Below are 17922 nucleotides of genomic sequence, written 5' to 3'. Positions count from 1 at the left end.
ACCTAGAATGAGCTGAGACTCAGCATCAAGGGATTGAGAAAAACTTCTGAATGAGCTGAGACCCAGCATCAAGGGATTGAGAAAACCTTCTCAACCAAAAGGGGGAAGAATGAAGTGAGACAAAGTGTCAATGGCTATGAGATTCCAAAGATAGTAGAGAGGTTATCCTGGAGGTTATTCTTATGCATTAAGTAGATATCACCTTGTTATCCAAGATGTAATGGAGAGGCTGGAGGGAACTGCCTGAAAATGTAGAGCTGTGTTCCAGTAGCCATGTTTCTTGATGATAATTGTATAATGATATATCTTTCACAATGTGACTGTGTGATTGTGAAAACCTTGTGTCTGATGCCCCTTTTATCTACCTTGTCAACAGATGAGTAGAACATACAGAATCAAAATAAATAATAGGGAGAACAAATGTTAAAATAAATTCAGTTTGAAATGCTAGTAATCAATGAAAGGGAGGGGTAAGGGGTATGGTATGTAAAATTCTTTTTTTCTTTTTCTGTTTTTGTTTTATTTTTCTGTTGTCTTTTTCTTTTTCTGAATTGATGCAAATGTTCTAAGAAATGATCATGATGATGAGTATGCAACTATGTGATGATATTGTGAATTACTGATTATATATGTAGAGTGGAATGAGCATATATTAAGGATGTTTGCATTTCTTGTAATTTTTTTAATTAATAAAAAATTATTTAAAAAAAGATCAATTGTCCATAGATGAGAGGTTCTATTATTGTACACTCAATTTGATTACATTGGTCAGTATATCTATCTCTATGTTAGCACCATGCTGTTTTGACCACTGTAGCTTTAATATGCTTTAAAGTCAGGTAGTGTAATCACTCCCACTTCATTTTTCTTTCTCAAGCTATCTTTAGCTATTCAGGGCACCCTGTCCTTCCAAATAAATTTGTTTATTGGCTTTTCTATTTCTGCAACATAAATTGTTGGGCTTTTAACGGTTATTGCACTGATTCTATAATCAGTTTGGTTCGAACTGAATCTTAACTATATTTAGTCTTCCAACCCATGAACATGGCATGCCCTTTGGTTTGTTTAGGTCTTCATGATTTACTTTTAGCAGTTTCTTATAGTTTTCTGTGTATAGGTCTTTTGTATCTTTAGTTAAATTTATTCCAAAATATATGATGTTTTTGTTTGCTATTGTAAATGGAATTTTTTTCTTCAATTCCTCCTTAGATTGCTCATCACTGTTGTATAGAAACACAACTGATTTTTTGCATCTTCATCTTGAACCCTGCCACTTTGCTGTATTCATTTATTAGCTCTAGTAGCTTTGCTGTAGATGTTTCTTGTCTAATTGTTCTGACTAGAACTTTCAGGACAATGTTGAATAACAATGGTGACAGGGGCATCCTTATCTTGTTCCTGATATTATAGGGAAAGCTTATAGAGGATGATATTAACTGTGGGTTTTTTCATATATTTCCTTTATCATGTTGAGGAAGTTCCCTTCTGTGCTGGCTTGAAGGTATTATGTACCCTAGAATAGACATATTTAATCCTGACCCAATTTTGTGGAGGCAGCCATTTCTTTTCATCCTAATTCAATACTGCAGACTGGAAACTTCTTATTAGGTTATCACCACAGAGATGTGACATGTCAGTCATGGATGTGACCTTTGATTAGATGGAGATGTGACTCTATCTATTCCAGGTGGGTCTTGATTAGTTTACAGGAATCCTTTAAAAGAGGAAACATTTTGTAGAGAGTCAGAAATGACAGAAACAAGAAACTTCAGAGCTAACAGAGAGAGCAGAGACACAGATGTTTGGAGATGCCTGGAGCCCAGCAGATATCACCATGGCATATTAAGCAAGCCAGAATCTTGAAAGAACCAAGGGAAGCCAAGAGATGAATGCCAGCCCTGGAGACACAAAGTGAGGAACACTCCACAGGAACAGAGGCTGAAAGCAAACAGAAGCAAGAGGCAAGGCATCAGCAGGAGCCAGACACATGACTGTGCAGTTCACAGAGGTGTTCTAGACCCATCGGCTTTTCTTGAGTGAAGGTAACCTCTTGTTGGCACCTTAATTTTGACACTTTTACTTCCTTAGAACTAGATTTGTAACTTATTAAATTCCACTTCTTAAAACCATTCCAGTTCTGGTATATCACATTCTGGCAGCTTCCAAACTAGAGCTCCTTCTATTCCTATCCTTTGAAGTGTTTTCATCAAGAAAGGATGTTGAATTTTGTCAAATGCCTTTTCTGCATCCATCGAGATGATTATGTGCTTTTTCTGCTTCGACTTCTTAATATGGTGTATTACATTAATTGACTTTCTTGCATTGAACCAGCCTCGCATACCTCACTTGGTCATGGTGTATAATTTTTAATGTGCTGCTGGATTCGATTTTTAAGTATTTTTGAGAATTTTTGCATCTATGTTCATTAAAGAGATTGGACTGTAACTGTCTATTCTTGTAGTATGTGTCTGGCTTTGGTATTAGGGTGATGTTGGCTTCATAGAAAGAGTTAGGTAGCTTTACATCCTCTTCAATTATTTTGAAGACGTTGAGCAGGTTTGGTACTAATTCTTTCTTGAATGCTTGGTAGAATTCACATGTGAAGCCATCTGGTCAAGTAATTTTCTTTTGGGGGAGCTTCTTAATGTCTGATTCAGTCTCTTTACTTGTGATTGTCTTGTTGAGATTCTCTATTTCTTCTCATGTCAATGTTGTTTGTTCATGCATTTCTAGAAAGTTGTCCATTTAAACTACATTGTCTAGTTTATTAGCATATAGTTGTTTATAGTATCCTCTCATTACCTCCTTTATTTCTGCAGGGTCAGTGGTTATGTCTCCTATTCCATTTCTGATTTTATTTATTTGCATCGTCTCTCTTTTTCTGTTTGTTAACTTTGCTGAGGGTCCATCAATTTTACTGATTTTCCCAAAGAACCAACTTCTGGTTTTGTTGATTTTCTTGATTGTTTTCGTGATCTCAATTTCATTTTTCTACTCTAATGTTCATTATCTCTTTCCTTTTGTTTGCTTTGGTGTTAGTTTGCTATTCTTTCTCTAGTTCTTCCAAGTGAGCAGTTAATTCCTAGATTTTTGCTCTTTCTTCTTTTTTATATTGACATTTTAGGCAATAAAGTTCCCTCTTAGCACTGCATTTGCTGCATCCCATAAATTTTGATATGTTGTGTTTTCAGTTTCATTTGCCATTAGATACTGCTGGTTTCTCTTATAATTTCTTCCTTGACCCACTGGTTGTTTAAGTGTGTTGTTCAGCCTCCACATATTTGTGAATTTTCTGGCCCTCTGCCTGTTTCTGATTTCCAACTTTATTTCTTTATGATCTGAGAAAGTGTTTTGTATGATTTCAATCTTTTTAAATTTATTAAGATTTGCTTTGTGACCCAGCATGTGGTCTATCCTTGAGATTGATCCATGAGCACTTGAAAAAAAGCTGTATCCAGCGGTTGTGGGTGTAATGTTCTATAAATGTCTGTTAAGTCTAGTTCATTTATTGTATTATTCAAAATCTCTGTTTCCTTTTGATCCTCTGTCTAGATGTTCTATCCACTGATGAAAGTGGGGAATTGAAGTCTCCAACTATTACGGTAGAAGTATCTACTGCTCCCTTTAATGTTTGCCTCATGTGTTTTGGAGCACTCTGGCTTGGTGCATAAATATTTATGGTCATCATGTCTTATTGTTGAATTGTTCCTTTTATTAATACATAGTGTCCTTCTTTGTCTCTTTTAATTGTCTTACATTTGAAGTCTAATTTGTCAGATATTAGTATAGCTACCCCTGCTCTTTTCTGGTTATTTTTTGAATATCTTTTTCCAATCTTTCACTTACAACCTATTTTTGTCCTTGGGTCTAAAGTGAGTCCCTGTAGATAAATATAGATGTGTACTGTTTTGTAATCCATTCTGCCAGTCTGTCTTTTGATTGGAGAGTTTAACCCATAAGTGTAAAGGCAGTACTTTCTTCTACCATTTTGTCTTTTGGATTTTATATGTCACATCTAATTTTTTTTTCTATTTTTACCTTACTGATAGTCTTCATTTATACACTTTTCTCCAGACCTCTCTCTCTCCTGCCTTTTCCTATCTGCCTGTAGTATTCCCTTTAGTGTTTCTTGAGGGGCCAATTTCTTAGTCACAAATTCAGTGGTTGTTTGTCTGAGGATATTTTAATTTCTCCTTCATTTTTTTCACCTCCAGCATGGTAGGTGAGAATTCTGCCATTGAGTCACTGTTGCACCACCCTCCCCTTCATTTTTGAAGGACAGTTTTGCTGGATATAGAATTTTTGTCAGCAGTTTTCTCTTTCAGTATCTTAAATATATTCTACCACTGTCTTCTCACCTCCATGGCTTCTGCTGAGAAATCCACACACGATTTTATCGAGCTTCCCTTGTATGTGATAGGTAGCTTTTCTCTTGCTGATTTAAAAATTCTCTCTATGTCTTTGCATTTGATGTTCTGATTAATAAGTGTTTTAGAGTAGTTCTATTTGGACCCAATCTGTTTGGGGTGTGCTGCACTTCTTGGATCTGTAATTTTTTTTCTTTCAAAGAGATGGGAAATTTTCATTGATTATTTCCTCTATTAATCTTTCTGCTCTTATTCCCTTTTCTTCTCTTTTACTGGGACACCCACAACACATATATTTGTGCACTTCATGTTGTCATTCAGTTCTCTGAGACCCTGCTCAAATTTTTCCATTCCTTTCCCTGTACTTTCTTTTGTATGTCAGATTTCAGATGTCCAATCATGTAGTTCACTAACCCTTTCTTCTACCTCTTCAAATCAATTGTTGTAGGTTTCCATTGGTTATTTTTCCATCTCTTCTATTGTGCTTTTCATTCCCATAAGCTCTGCGATTTGTTTTTCCAAAATTCAAGTTCTTTATGTTCTCCCAATGTCTTCTTTATATACTCTCTCATTGATTTGATTTTGATGAGATTTTGTATGTCTGTTCAAACATCCCAAATTAGTTGTTTCCACTCATATATCTCATTTGAAGTGTTTTTTTCCTTTGACTGGGCCATATTTTTTATTTCACCAGTATGACTCATTATTTTTTGCTAGTATGTAGGCATTTGATTTCCTTAATTAGTTTATTCTGGAAGTTTTCACTCTTTTGCCTAGGGTTTTCTTGCTGGATGGCTTTGTTCTGTTCTTTGACATTCAGTTTGACCTATTCTAGACCTCTAGCATAGGTTCTGTTTAACTAATCAGAATTTTTCACTTCTTGTTCTTCTCTTTCTTGCCCTGCATATATTGAACATTTATTTATTTATTTATTTTGAGGAGGGTCTCCTCAGATATTAAAGTCTGCAGTCAGATTTTCCCAGACCAGACAGGCCCATGTCTCTGGAGGAAAGAGTAGCCAGCATCAGTTTTCCCTGAGGGTAAGATACAGCAAGTTGTTAGACTTTCCTATGAAGCCTCTAGACTTGGTGCTTTTCCTATCCTGTCCAGCTTGTGGCACTTGTCTGCCTGTGGTTTTCCACCAGCTTAAAGTAATGGGGTGCCTTTAATTTCAGCAGATTCTCCCTGCTAGGGTCATGGCTGAGGAAGAGGTGAGACAGTGGGTAGGCTTTGATTGCTTCTGTTTTCCAGCCCCTGGGACCTCAATTCCTTGAAGGAGGATATGCCCTTTAGGGAATTAACCCATTTCACCTGACTAGTTACATTTTCTCTTAGACATCCCTTAGTTCCACCCTTGCCTGGGGCATTGCTGGAGCCTGAGAGTGCTTGCAGTTCTATCTAATGAGCTGTTTAAGAAGTCAAAGAAAGCAAAACGGTCTTTTCAGAGAAGGACTCCCATTCCTCAAGTTTGCCAATCAGAGCCTTGAATTGGCATGTGGCTCTAAGTATCTCCAGGCTGTATGTGCCCCCTTTTCTTGTGGTACCACCTTTTTCCTGTATTTTGTTCTGTCCAACTCAAAAAGCCTCTGGGCTTTTTGTTTGTTTGTTTGTTTTTCCTGTCAACCCTGCCTTCTCTCTGCTAGGGAAAAAGTTCCTAGTTCCTTTAGTACTTGTTCCAGTTTTATATGTGTTGGGGGCCTGTTTTCCATAGTTAGGATTTGTTAATTAATTCTGCAACTGGAACTTGGTTGCACTAAGCCCTTGCTACTAGTAAAGTCTGTTTCCTTTCACCTTGGGGAACCAGTCTGCCATGCTTGTGGGGGAGGGACACCAGCCTCCATGGCTTGGGGGACTTACAGTTCTATGTGCGATCTCAGCCATCTCAGCTGGTCCAGATTGGTGTATGCTGTGTTTCTGGCAACTGGCGTTCACCCTGCTGTTGTTCTGTACCATTTCTGGCTATTTACTAGCTGCTCTGAAGGATGAACTAATTTCCACACCTCACTATGCTGCCATCTTTGGAACCATTAGGTTTTTAAGCTTGTCTTCTTAGGAGTCACGCCTGCAAAGAATGGTTTATTGTTCAGATAAGGCTTCATCCGAGGCTGTGCTCAAGCCAGTAAGAATTCAGTGTTTTGTTGATAGACCTGTGTATGGCATGGGAAATGATTTCAACTATGCTCCACAGATTGAGGCTAAATGGATTTAGCCCAGAACATGTAAACTGCCTTCTGGACTCCCAGGGAGGAGTGTGATCTAAGGAGAATCTTTCTTGACTATCCTTTTTTTTCACATGGGCAGACACCGGGAATCAAAACCGGGTCTCAGGAATGACAGACAAGAACTCTGCCTGCTGAGCCACCATGCCCCACCCTCTTGACTATCTTTTTGCCGTTCAGTCTGTTAAATTTCGGGCTGGTCTACTATTTTCCATGTTGCTACTAGTATCTTAAAGCTATTAGCCACCTCTTAATTGTTTGCCACTAAGATGTCTATTGTTCTCAATAACGTTCTTAGTCATGAACTTCTCCAAGCTCTTTTCCAAATAAATTCAGTCCCCTTAGTTTTTGCTGGTGGTGACGGGAGGGCAGGGTTGGGGTAGGTGCTGAGCTTAGGTTCTTATGGCCTTCCCCTCCACCCTGGCTACAGCACCAGAAATGGCATAGGTAGCCCTCTCCTTCCACAGTGATGGCCTTGCTGTACCAATGGGTCCTGGAGGACATGATAGCCAATGATTTTGTCAGGTTACCCTGCTCCATGTGGAAACTTCAGCCTTAAAGGATTTATGGCACAGGACATTGGGGCCCCACTATTCTTGGTATGTCACACTTCAGGCACAGCCCTCACCCTATGATTTGGAGCTAGTCTTCTAGCCAAGACTTAACTAGAATAGCACTTCTGCGACACTGAGCTAGGGGTATAAGAGATCATGGTAACCTTCCCCTCCTGGGGTGAAACCAGAGCCCTAGATTAGATGCTGGGAGCAAAGGTAGTCCTCATCTTCTTGATCATATACATATATGGTAGAGATCTGGAGTGTAGTTTTTGTCACATGGAGTTGGGGAGGATGGGAATAGGTCATGACTCAAATGCCACAAATGCTGAGATTTAGTAGATTTTCTTGAATAAATGTTTCTTCATTTGCTGTACACCCTTATGACAATTTCCAATGACTTTATATGTATATATATATGTGTATGTGTATGTATGTGTTGTTTCACTAGAGAAAGTATCCACCACTAGCTTCATAAAACCACTCTGGAAGTCCTGCATCCACCTCTGAAATGTTGATACTCTTCAGGATACTGGTCATCTTTGCTGTCCTCTCTCTACATACACTTATGTACACCCATCTCTTTACCTTCTCCCCACCTGCTGATGACTCCAAAATCTACCTGCTTATTATTCTCTTTTAAGCTGTACTGCTTGGTATCTCTGGTCTGTTGGATATCTCCAAGTTAATGTATCTCGAGTACCAAGAAACTAACATATATATAAAAGCAATTTCATTATTCTAATTCCTATAAAACTAATGTTTTCCTTCTATTATATTCCATCTAAGTGAATGGTACCATTAACTCAGTCGTTTCATTCAAATATCTTTAAATATATCCATGACATACGCTTTCTTTCATCTCCCACATCTACTCTTTAAACCTTACATATTTCTTAAACATGACTTCTTTCAACATTGTCAACACCCTAATTCAGGTCACCATCATTTCTTACCTGGATTATTATCAGAACATCTTATCGCCTTTTTAATAATTCTCTACTCTTCAGACAAATTGATATGTTGTTTCCTCTCTTCCAATCCCTGAAAAAGTCACATCAGACCCTCTATAATCTGCCTTAATCTTACCCCATCAGCTTTATTTATAGAAGATCCCTCCTTCTTTTCCACATTATCAGATTATGTTCTAGATATAATGAACATGTTCCAGTTCAGAAAACACCACCGTTTATCTGGCTTCCAGAAACTCATGTCTGCTGTTTCCTTTCTCTGAAACACCCTCCCACCATTCTCCATAGGACTTGGCTATGTCCTATTCATCCTTCAGGTGAATGGCACTTCTTCTGAGAATCTTTTTATCTTTCCCCCTAAACTAGTTTAGTCCCCACTGCTATGTGCTGGCAGAGACCTCTGAATTCCTACTAGTCTAAAGAACACAGTACACTTTGTTGGAAGTTCTTGTTTTATTATCTGTGTCCACAAAACACCAAAAGCTCCATGAAGGCAGGGCCATATCAATCCCTGGAGGTAAAGGAATTATTGGCATACAGTTCTAAATAGCTTTATCACAGCTCAGTTGCAAGAATGGAGATACTAGAGAAATACAAATACTTTCCTATTTATCTACCTGGTTAAAACTAGATGAAAACACACAGCTTAAAGGACTCAATATTTTACTGATTGGGACATAACAGAGGCTCTTGCATATATGGAATATACATACATTTCATCCAGGATTAGAGAAAGCTAATTATAAATAGGCTTGGGCAGCAGAGTGTTTCTGGGCAGAAGTATTAGGAAAAGTTTCCTTGCTCTAAAAAGAATACATCCTGGACTGGGCTAACTCCTAAAATGTCCACTAGAGAGTGTGATGCCATTGCTATTACCCTGGGCTAAGATTGACTTGGCAGTCTGTGTCTTAATAACACCTAAGAAGCAAGCTCTAAATTTTGAGTGGTTAGATAAAAAAGAAAAGAGTAAACAGTTACAAAACCTGCCCCAAGCCCTCTATCCCCTCAGCACTCGTCTCAGAGAAGTCTAATCTGCCAAAGGTCTTGGCCTGCTTCTCCTTCAAACCTGTGTGTAAACTTCACAGACCAGTGTTAATAGCTCTTCTTGGACCACGTATGGGCTATTAGGTTCTCTCAGTTTCTCATCCCAGAAAGAAGAGGATCACTGAGTTCACTATATTGTCAATAGTCGTCTTCTTCATAACATGGAACATGAGTTTTGGAGTAAGACAAAACTGAATGTCCACCCCCAATCCTCCACACTCTAGCTCTCTGATCCATTACACTGATTTCAGTGTATACCTTTGATTCTGGGAATGTAAGTCTGAGACACTGTTTGCTGACTAAGATGCACGAAAAGCTTTCTCTTCTCCATGGGTCTGGGAATCAGTGCATCCATGATTTGAAACTATAAACTCAGTTTTTGGTGGTGGTGATGGGAGGGCAGGGTTGGGGTAGACTTCTCCAGGTAGTTTAGAGTCAGCCTGTTTAAGGAACCAATCTAGTGACAGAACCTAGAAAGGACTTGTGTAGCTGTAAATTGTGTTTTTGGTATTACATGCCCCTCACATAATCTGGTAGTCTTCAACAATTTCTCATTAAAAGTTACAGCCTGGTCTCTTGTGTCTTGTAGGAAATTAGGGAAGGTTAAGGACACATTCTTGGGGTAAAAAGGTAGAAGAAGGTGAGCAAGATTCCCTTTTCCTGATACCAGTTTGGTGGTGTCCTTGTTCACCAGTTGAAACTGCTGTGCCCAGAGGAGCAGTAACCACATGAGGGTCAGAAGCTGTAGAGAGGCAGTGTTATGGTAACTGGCTGAGGATCCAGAGAAGACAGGAGGATCTTTCTGGAAAACAGGTAAGGCCTACTTTTAGCTTATACATTATAACTGCATGAATTATTAAAACGGGTACCCCCTCTGAACTGATGCCCCAATCCCTAGACTCAATGCTTGGTTGGTAAGAAGTTTGTGAGAGAATTATGAAAACAAAGAACCAGCCAATTTTTACCTGCAGCAAAACTTGGGCCTGCTGCTCTTGTGCATGGCAGAGCACAAATTCCATGATGGCCCTGAGCACTAGCCTAGAAAATTCTGAGAAATAATAAGGTACGTGTATGGTACATGACTGACAATAAAAAAGTCATGGATTTTGGGAAATACTCAGGTAGATGGGGCTCACTTATGCCATACTTATTTACATATATTTATACATGCAGAGAAAAAAGTCTGGAAATGAATATATATTTAATCTCTAAACTTGGTTATCTCTGGTATCAAGTGTTATTTTTTTAATTCATACATTCTTTTGGAATTTGCCAAATTTTCTGAAATTAAGGCGAACTAACATTGTAATCAGAAAAAAATCAGTATCATTTTGTAAAAGGATAAAGTGTGGTCTTATGTGGAACTTAAGCTGATGTCCACCACTCGGGTTTATAGTTTTCCGGCCGTGTGTGGCATATTGGTGGGGTTACAAATCTTTTTTGCATATGGAGCTGGGGGGCTTCCAAGGAAGGAGTTCAGTCTAAGGGAAGCGGAAGTTTGTCAACAAGTTTAGCTCAGGAGCAAAATATGGGTTTTTAGAGGAACAAAACCTAGGTTCTCTCTGGGTTATGGATTTGTCTTGACTGACCAGCCTTCTCTACATAAATCTTAGGAAAACAGGGGGTCCTACAAGTAAAATCTGAAACTTGTTTTTTCTTTCAATTTTTATTATGGAAAATTTCAAACATATACAAAAGTATAGAGAATAGTAAAATAAACTCCCAAATATCCATCACACAAATTTAACAATTATCAATTCATACCCAATCTTGTTTCATCTATGCTCTCACCTGCCCCACCCTCAGATTATTTTTAAGCAAATAACAGCAGCATATCATATGATCTGACAGTTTTTCAGTACATTTCTCTAAAAGATAAGGAGTTTTTTAAAACATAACTATAATACCATATCACAATCTTAAAAAAGAATAGCAGTAATTTATGAAGAATTTTTTTCAAATTCTGAAAGATTTGGGGCACAATCAATGCATTTCACTGGTACCATGAGGATGGGTACAACACTAAAATGGAGACTGAAATTTTCCTGTTGTAATTGCTTTTTAATTAAAAAAAAAACTCTCATATTAAAGCCATTCTAGAGGAATCTTGGAGCTGGGAAAGAGTTCTGTCATCATACACCCCATAAAAAATTCTATAAAATTTCCTCTAAACATGTTTGTCAATTCCTTAAAGGCAGCTGACCCAAATTCTCTCTTTTAAACCCTTTATTTCCTTTTCTCCACTGAGAGTAGACTTCTTTCCCCAAGCCTTTTCCCAGTGACAACAAATTAGCTCTGTCTCAGCCCTTTATTCGCATTCTCACACAGAGAACGACCAAGTGGGAGGTGGAGCTAGCTGAGTGTATTGGAAAGGGGGCTGAAAATTGTAGTCAAATGAATCAGTAGCAGAAGCAAAAGAAACCCAGGAAAACTAAATGGCATAATTAACTTGGAAACTGCCTCTGCTGCAGTCTTTATCCGCTCTGGCATCAAATAATACAGTATCCAGAATGTATAAAATGAAAAAAAACAATGTTTTCTTCAAAGAGATGTTAAGTTAAGATGTAAGAAGTGGCTAGGACACTGCAAAAAAATTAAATTTGATTATTTGTATATAGTTTTAAAATTTAGTTTTATAAAACCTCACAATATTATATTGTATTCATTGTATTCATTTTTACAGTTACCTTTATAGTAAATGATATATTTTGAATAAAAGTTTAAGCAAATTAACAGTAGTATAAAAACACTAAAGTTGTTATGCGAAGGACTGATTCTACAAAATGTTGCCCCAAATTATGGACTAATCTTAAAACTGTGCTAGCCACTATGGGATATGACATAGAAATATGGATAATATTTTGTCCTCAGATATCTTAAAACTGCCTCAAAATGTTTTTGAAACACCCAATACACAAAAGCCACATACATGGTGCCTAGATAGCAGATACTCTATTAGCACCAGATTGGAAGGGGAATTTTTTCCCACACAGTGATTACAAAAACATTAATTGAATAAAAGAACCTTCAGTGATGCCAACCATATTTCAAGTAGTGTCACAGGTGCAGGAGACTTGCAGAGTTAAGAAACAAGGTCCTTACTCGCAAGGATATCATAGGCTAATGGAGAAGGCAGATACATCATTAAAATACAACAAAGGCTACAGGTGCTGAAATAATTATCTTTTCACATACAATAGTACAACAACTAGGGCAAAAGGAGTCAGGGAAAGAGTGTCTCAAGATGTAGGAGGAAAATCAGGTGAGCTGTCTCCTTGGGAACATGGAAATGCTCACCTGTACTTGACAATTCCATTGAACAGTGAGTTCACATCAATAGTTCTTTCAAAGCAATCCTGAATATCTTTGCTGTTCATCTGGAAAAAACAAATCAACATATAATTAGCAGGCTTACACTAACTTCACAATTATTCCAATCAACAAATTTACTGAGGGCCTACTATGTGCATCAAACACTGCATTTGGAGAGCCTTCACAGAAATATCTAATGCAGATGCAAGTCTAGATCAATAGCTAAGGGAGTAACTGGCTAATAAATATTTTGAAACAAAAACACCAGAAAAATTCTTGTATTAGAAGTTTTGCAAATGGCGAGTGGGCAGACATTTAAGCCACAAAAAAATCCTAAATTCCAGGTTCTGGATTCTAGGCTTACAGAAATAATCCAGGCTGGTTCCCACCCAACAAAGAACTTACATTCTTGTGGCCACACAACCATGCAAATAGATAATTAAAATAAATTGTGAGAATCATGACGCCAAAGATGGCTTCTTAACCCAGGTGGGCAGGAAAGGCTTTTCATAGTGAGATGTTCATCAAGTATCTGTTTTTGCTATTTTCCAATGAAAGATTTTTAAAAAATCAAATAGTTTAATAACTAGGCAATAATTAGGAACTGATTTTCAACCTTAGGTCTGTATGATCTCAAAGCTCCAATACAGTTTCTAGCACATCCAGCTACCTCTTATAATGTCAGTCACCATAGTTACTTCAAGTCTTATAGTGCTGTTTGCCCATAAGTGTTTAAAATCTGGTAAATACAGTACAGTAGTTTATCAGGAGGCAACAAAACAAGAAAACATTGATAAAACTCTTTATGGTAGAGACTGGTAACTCCCTTACAATGGAAATCTGGAGATGAAAGCTTTGCCCAGTTTAGTGAGGAAGGCCTTTCACCTGCCTTTTCCCAGATAAACAAATGATTCTGAGGTACTCTCTCTGAAGACTGGAAACCACTCCAGCTTCCAAGTCCTTACCACTGAGTAAAGACCCCATGTTACCTGGAAGGAGCCTCCAATGTTAGTATCAGTTTCAAGATGACTGCTCCTGCCTGTATATTTCTAAACATAAACAAATTGGCATTAACTAACCTTTTTAAATGAAAGCCAAGCAAGACAAAAACTTTTCTATCAACTGTCTCAAAGGAATCTATGCAAAGCAATAAAGAAATGAGTTATTTTATAACAATTTTCTCCTTTCAGTTTGCTTCTTTTCAGTGTGTTCAACAGATTTTATATATCTGTACCTATCTATATCCATACATACGATTTCTTGAAAAAAATTTAGTTACAAAAACAGTAACAATGATGTATTCATGTATTCAGTGTATTTTATTAACTTTTTTCTAATGTTTCTTCTCTATCCATTAACTGTAATAAAGCACTTGACCAGCTGAAAATAACAGCTGTTTATAAAACATGCAGAAAATTACTTTCTCATGTCAGCAAACCTCAATTATCTGTGGAGAATATTGTGTATTTTTGTCATGGAGAGAGCAAAAAAATTTAGCTGTACATTTTTAGTGCCATCACCAAACATGCTCTTAGAAGGTGAAAATCTCAACTGTACCTCAATCTTTGGAGAACTGAGGTGGTAGAAATTTTCTATATACTCCCTCTGGTCAAGTGTTTTAGCCTGAAACTCTTGACCTAAGTCTTTGGAAAAAAAAATCTCCTTGGATCCTTTAATTATTTTGACTAGATTCCAGAGAATATTTCACAAGAACTACTTACATGAACTTGACTATCAAGCCTTATAAACAGAACTACTCACCCTAAATGTTTCTGGGGGAAATATAAATATAAATATTCAGGCAAACAATTCTTAAGAATTGGTTAATAAGAATATTGTGTATTTTTGCCTTTATTAAATACATAATTAAGGAAGCAAACAAGATGATGCCCTGTTACAAATAAAAATATTAAGTTAAGCCTCCAAAATACTTCTGACAGCATTTCAGGAAAATTTATTTAGAAAAACATCTATAAAATAAGGATCCAATATATCTGCTGTGTTAATGTAGAATTTAAGAATCTTTTTGAATAAGTAGGTTCTTGGGAAAAATATTTTAGTCTTGAGACTGAACAGAAAAAGTAAATTAGTTCAGAATTAAAAATATATGCTTCAAAAATTCAAACAATATTGGTGTTAGAGAAAAAGAAAAATACTCAATAACCATATTTGATTAGACTACATAATTCAGATAATGAAACTGACATTGGCTTTAAAAAGTCACTCATTTTCTAGTTTACTCTTTTCTTTGACAGATTTAACACAGAAACAAATTTGTGAACTGCTGAAATTTATACTTTGTTTAACTGGATGTAAATGTGTAAAAAGATTCATATTCAAAACAGTGGCACAAAACTTCCTTTAAAAGTGCAATAGCCCCATGTTTTAGCAGTAATCATAAAATATTTTCAATTTGTAGACTCAGCACAAATCAAACAGAAACATATTTGAATGCTATGATGCGTAAAAGAAACACATATAAGCGGTATCAAAAATAATATATACAGTTCAAAAACAAACAAAACTTTTCAGTGGGATTAGAAAACAGGAGGACAAGGTAGTGAATGGGAAGTTGCATGAGTTAGGCTTTTTTTTTTTTTTTTTTGCATGGGCAGGCACTGGGAATCCAACCCTGGTCTCCGGCATGGCAGGCAAGAACTCAACCTGCTGACTGCTGAGCCGCGGTGGCCTGCCCATGAGGTAGGCTTTTGAGTTAAAAGTAATGTTCTATTTCTTGAACTGGACACTGATTATGTGTGCTCACTATGTAAAAATTCATTGTTCTATGATAAGGACTTGTGTATTGCATATCAATAAAACATTAAAATTTTTTTAAAGTGCAACATTACATGTTTAGCAGTAACTTTAAAAAAAGATCACTTTGAGAGGTAACAAAATGTTTAAATAATCATTATTTTCCACTTTGTACTCATTATTTATTAGTAGAATGTTTTCAAAATGCTTAAGGATTATATATGGAATGATCTTTCCTCTCTAATACCCTTTCACAAAGTTGGCTCTCCCTCTAATTTCTGACATGGCTGGGAGAACAGAGAGCTCCAGAAGAGGGACCTATGTATTTTTAAATGGGGCTCCTGATTTTAAGCAAGTTTCAAGGAAAATGTAACAGTTCTTAATTTGGCACCCAAATAAGTTTTTCGTGAGATGAAACACTTATCCACAATCTTTAAAAAGTATAGTTCAGGTGTCCTGAGAGTTTAAGATGTCTTCAACAGCTGAAAATTAAGACAGCAACCTTATTCAATAGTAATGTAATCACCATATAAGATTGCATTCCTGTGACTACTGGTAGCCAGAGAAATTCAACTGTATGTCATTAAATTCAAATATGTGAAACAGCCTTCTTCCAGAAACTAGTTTATACTGAGATAACCATAGTTCTTCTAGGGTATTGTAAAAGGAGCAACAGATGAACTTGAGCATGCTATAGCATATTTCATGAGTAGTTTTCATGATAAGATGTATATGTCTAGATGTGTTTGGCAAACAATAGCTCCATGAAAAATATCTACTTATAACGTAATAATTTGTTAAACCACACTCGAGCTATAGGAGAAATGGTCATTACAAGTAAACAGTGAATAAATCATTAATTGGAAATTTTTGGAAAATCAAATTATCTATATATGAATAAACAAATAAATTTTTGAAAAGCACAAATTGGATAACATTTCTCAGGACAAAACTGTCCCATGCAGAAAGAGCACCAGACATAAAATGTCTCTAAGGATTTTTTTTTTTAAATTGAAAACAGAAAGAACCTGCTGTCAAGAACTAATGACATGAATGAGAAAACAAGTTAAGGGGGTAGGGGGATAAAAGATGTGAACACAATCAAGCCGACTGGATTTTAAAAGCCTCCACTACAAAACAAACCACAAAAATGGTATCAAAAATGCACGTGCGCGCACACACACACACACACTCACATATTAAGATGTGAAATGTAAAAGAAACACAACATGCGTGCATACCACCCCACCGTCCCCCAAGCGCAGGGTGGGCAGTTAAGGCATCTTTTTTAAAAACCCCATGTGTCGTCTTTGGCTTACTGAAATATTTTATAACGCTACCAAGAAGGTATTTTCAAAGCATCTGAAAAACGCGCAAATTGTCTGAAAGCACTGCCTGGCAATCGAGACACTTTGCAAGCGTGATTCAGAGATTTGCCAAGGAAACAAAAGAAGCTTCCCTCTACCCTGCACATGGTGTTAAAGGTGCTCCAGGAATCGTTCCTGGAGCACCTTTTAAGGTGGGGGGGGAATCATTAGTCTGTGCAGGATCGGTACATACTAGGGATCGCTATCTGGCAGGGACGGGGCCATGGAGTTTCCATTGGCTGGGGAACCGCCCAGCTTTAGTTTTTCCAGATACTCGGCATGCACGGGCTTGTGGCACTGGAGAACCTTGATCGCATCTTCGATTTTGAACCACTCTCGCTTCCTCCCAATGCTAATCGAATCTTCCCAATCCTCCAGGATCTCAGTCACCGTCAGTACATACACATACGTTCTGTGCTTGCGATCTTGGTTCTGTTCGAATATGCCCAGGAGCCGGCCTAACTTCCCCCTGACTCCCGCCTCTTCGTACACCTCTCGGACCGCCGCACCGTCCGGCTCCTCCTCGGGCTCCATGCCCCCGCCCGGCACGATCCAGCGGTCCGGGTACCGACTGCTACTCACTAACAGAACCTCGTCCTCCTGCTCGCTCCGGAAGCACAGGCACGCCGCCCGCTTCTTGAACCCCTCCGGGTCGTAGGTCCGCGTCTGGTTCGGCTTGCACTTCATCCTCAAGGCCGACTCCTCCCGCCGCTGCTGCTGCTCGGGTCGCCGCCGCCGCCGGCCGAGGCGCTGGGGTAGGGAAAGGGCCGAGGCGTGGGGCGGGGAGAGACTGGCGCCTGGCGCGCGAGCCCAGCCGAACCGAGGGAAAGATGAGGCGGGGGCGGGAGAGCGCGAGGCGGGGGCGGGAGAGCGCGAGGCGGGGGCGGGAGAGCGCGAGGTACGTCAGTCAGTCCGTTCTTGGGAGGCCAGCCGGTCGGTCCAGCGCCGTGCGGGGGCCAGAGGAGCGAAATGCGGATCCCTAGAGCCCAGACGCCTGGGTGGAAGCGGCGCCGCCGCCGCCACCACCACCGCCACCGCCCGGGAGTCCGCAACCCTCCACGGAGCCCACTCGCCTCTCTGGCCCTGGTCCGGCGCCCTCTCTTGCTCGCCCCCGGCGGGATGGAGCGAGCTGAGGCGCAATCACGTGCGCGTGCGCGTTCCCGTGCACCGGCGTGTTCGTGTTGGAGGGAGGGGGCGGGGCGGGGGTCTCCGGCTCCACCGCGCCCGACGCCTCGGGCTGACTGCGCAGGCGCCCAGGATCTCTGGGGCAAGGAATCTCCTTTCCGTGGAGTTATAGTCACCACTTGGTGACTGTGGCCAAGATTGTTTCCACG

At 38.9% G+C, this 17922-nt stretch overlaps 1 protein-coding gene and 1 pseudogene across 2 annotated transcripts; both read right to left on the bottom strand.

The window, feature by feature from the left end:
* Positions 1-10174, bottom strand: part of LOC143672042 (cyclin-dependent kinase 16 pseudogene) — a 37461-nt pseudogene extending 27287 nt beyond the window's left edge.
* Positions 8558-17369, bottom strand: LOC143670444 (diphosphoinositol polyphosphate phosphohydrolase 3-beta). Of its 2 annotated transcripts, XR_013169359.1 has the most exons (3): positions 16782-17369; positions 12453-12532; positions 8558-9957 (listed from the first exon to the last, which is right to left on the bottom strand). XR_013169359.1 is itself a non-coding variant. In XM_077145239.1 (1 exon), the coding sequence occupies exon 1, from the start codon at positions 17273-17275 to the stop codon at positions 16781-16783; it is 495 nt and encodes a 164-aa protein (XP_077001354.1). In that variant the 5' UTR covers positions 17276-17369. The 2 variants fall into 2 exon arrangements, 1 of the variants encoding a protein (XP_077001354.1); XM_077145239.1 differs by lacking the exons at positions 8558-9957; positions 12453-12532 and having other exon boundaries at positions 16781-17369.
* Positions 17370-17922: the final 553 nt, after the last annotated feature.

The sequence above is a fragment of the Tamandua tetradactyla genome, chromosome X, assembly GCF_023851605.1.
Source record: "Tamandua tetradactyla isolate mTamTet1 chromosome X, mTamTet1.pri, whole genome shotgun sequence".
NCBI classification, from domain to species: Eukaryota; Metazoa; Chordata; class Mammalia; order Pilosa; family Myrmecophagidae; genus Tamandua; species Tamandua tetradactyla.
Note: the sequence above shows the minus strand (reverse complement) of the source record. Positions and strands in the feature narration are given on the sequence as shown.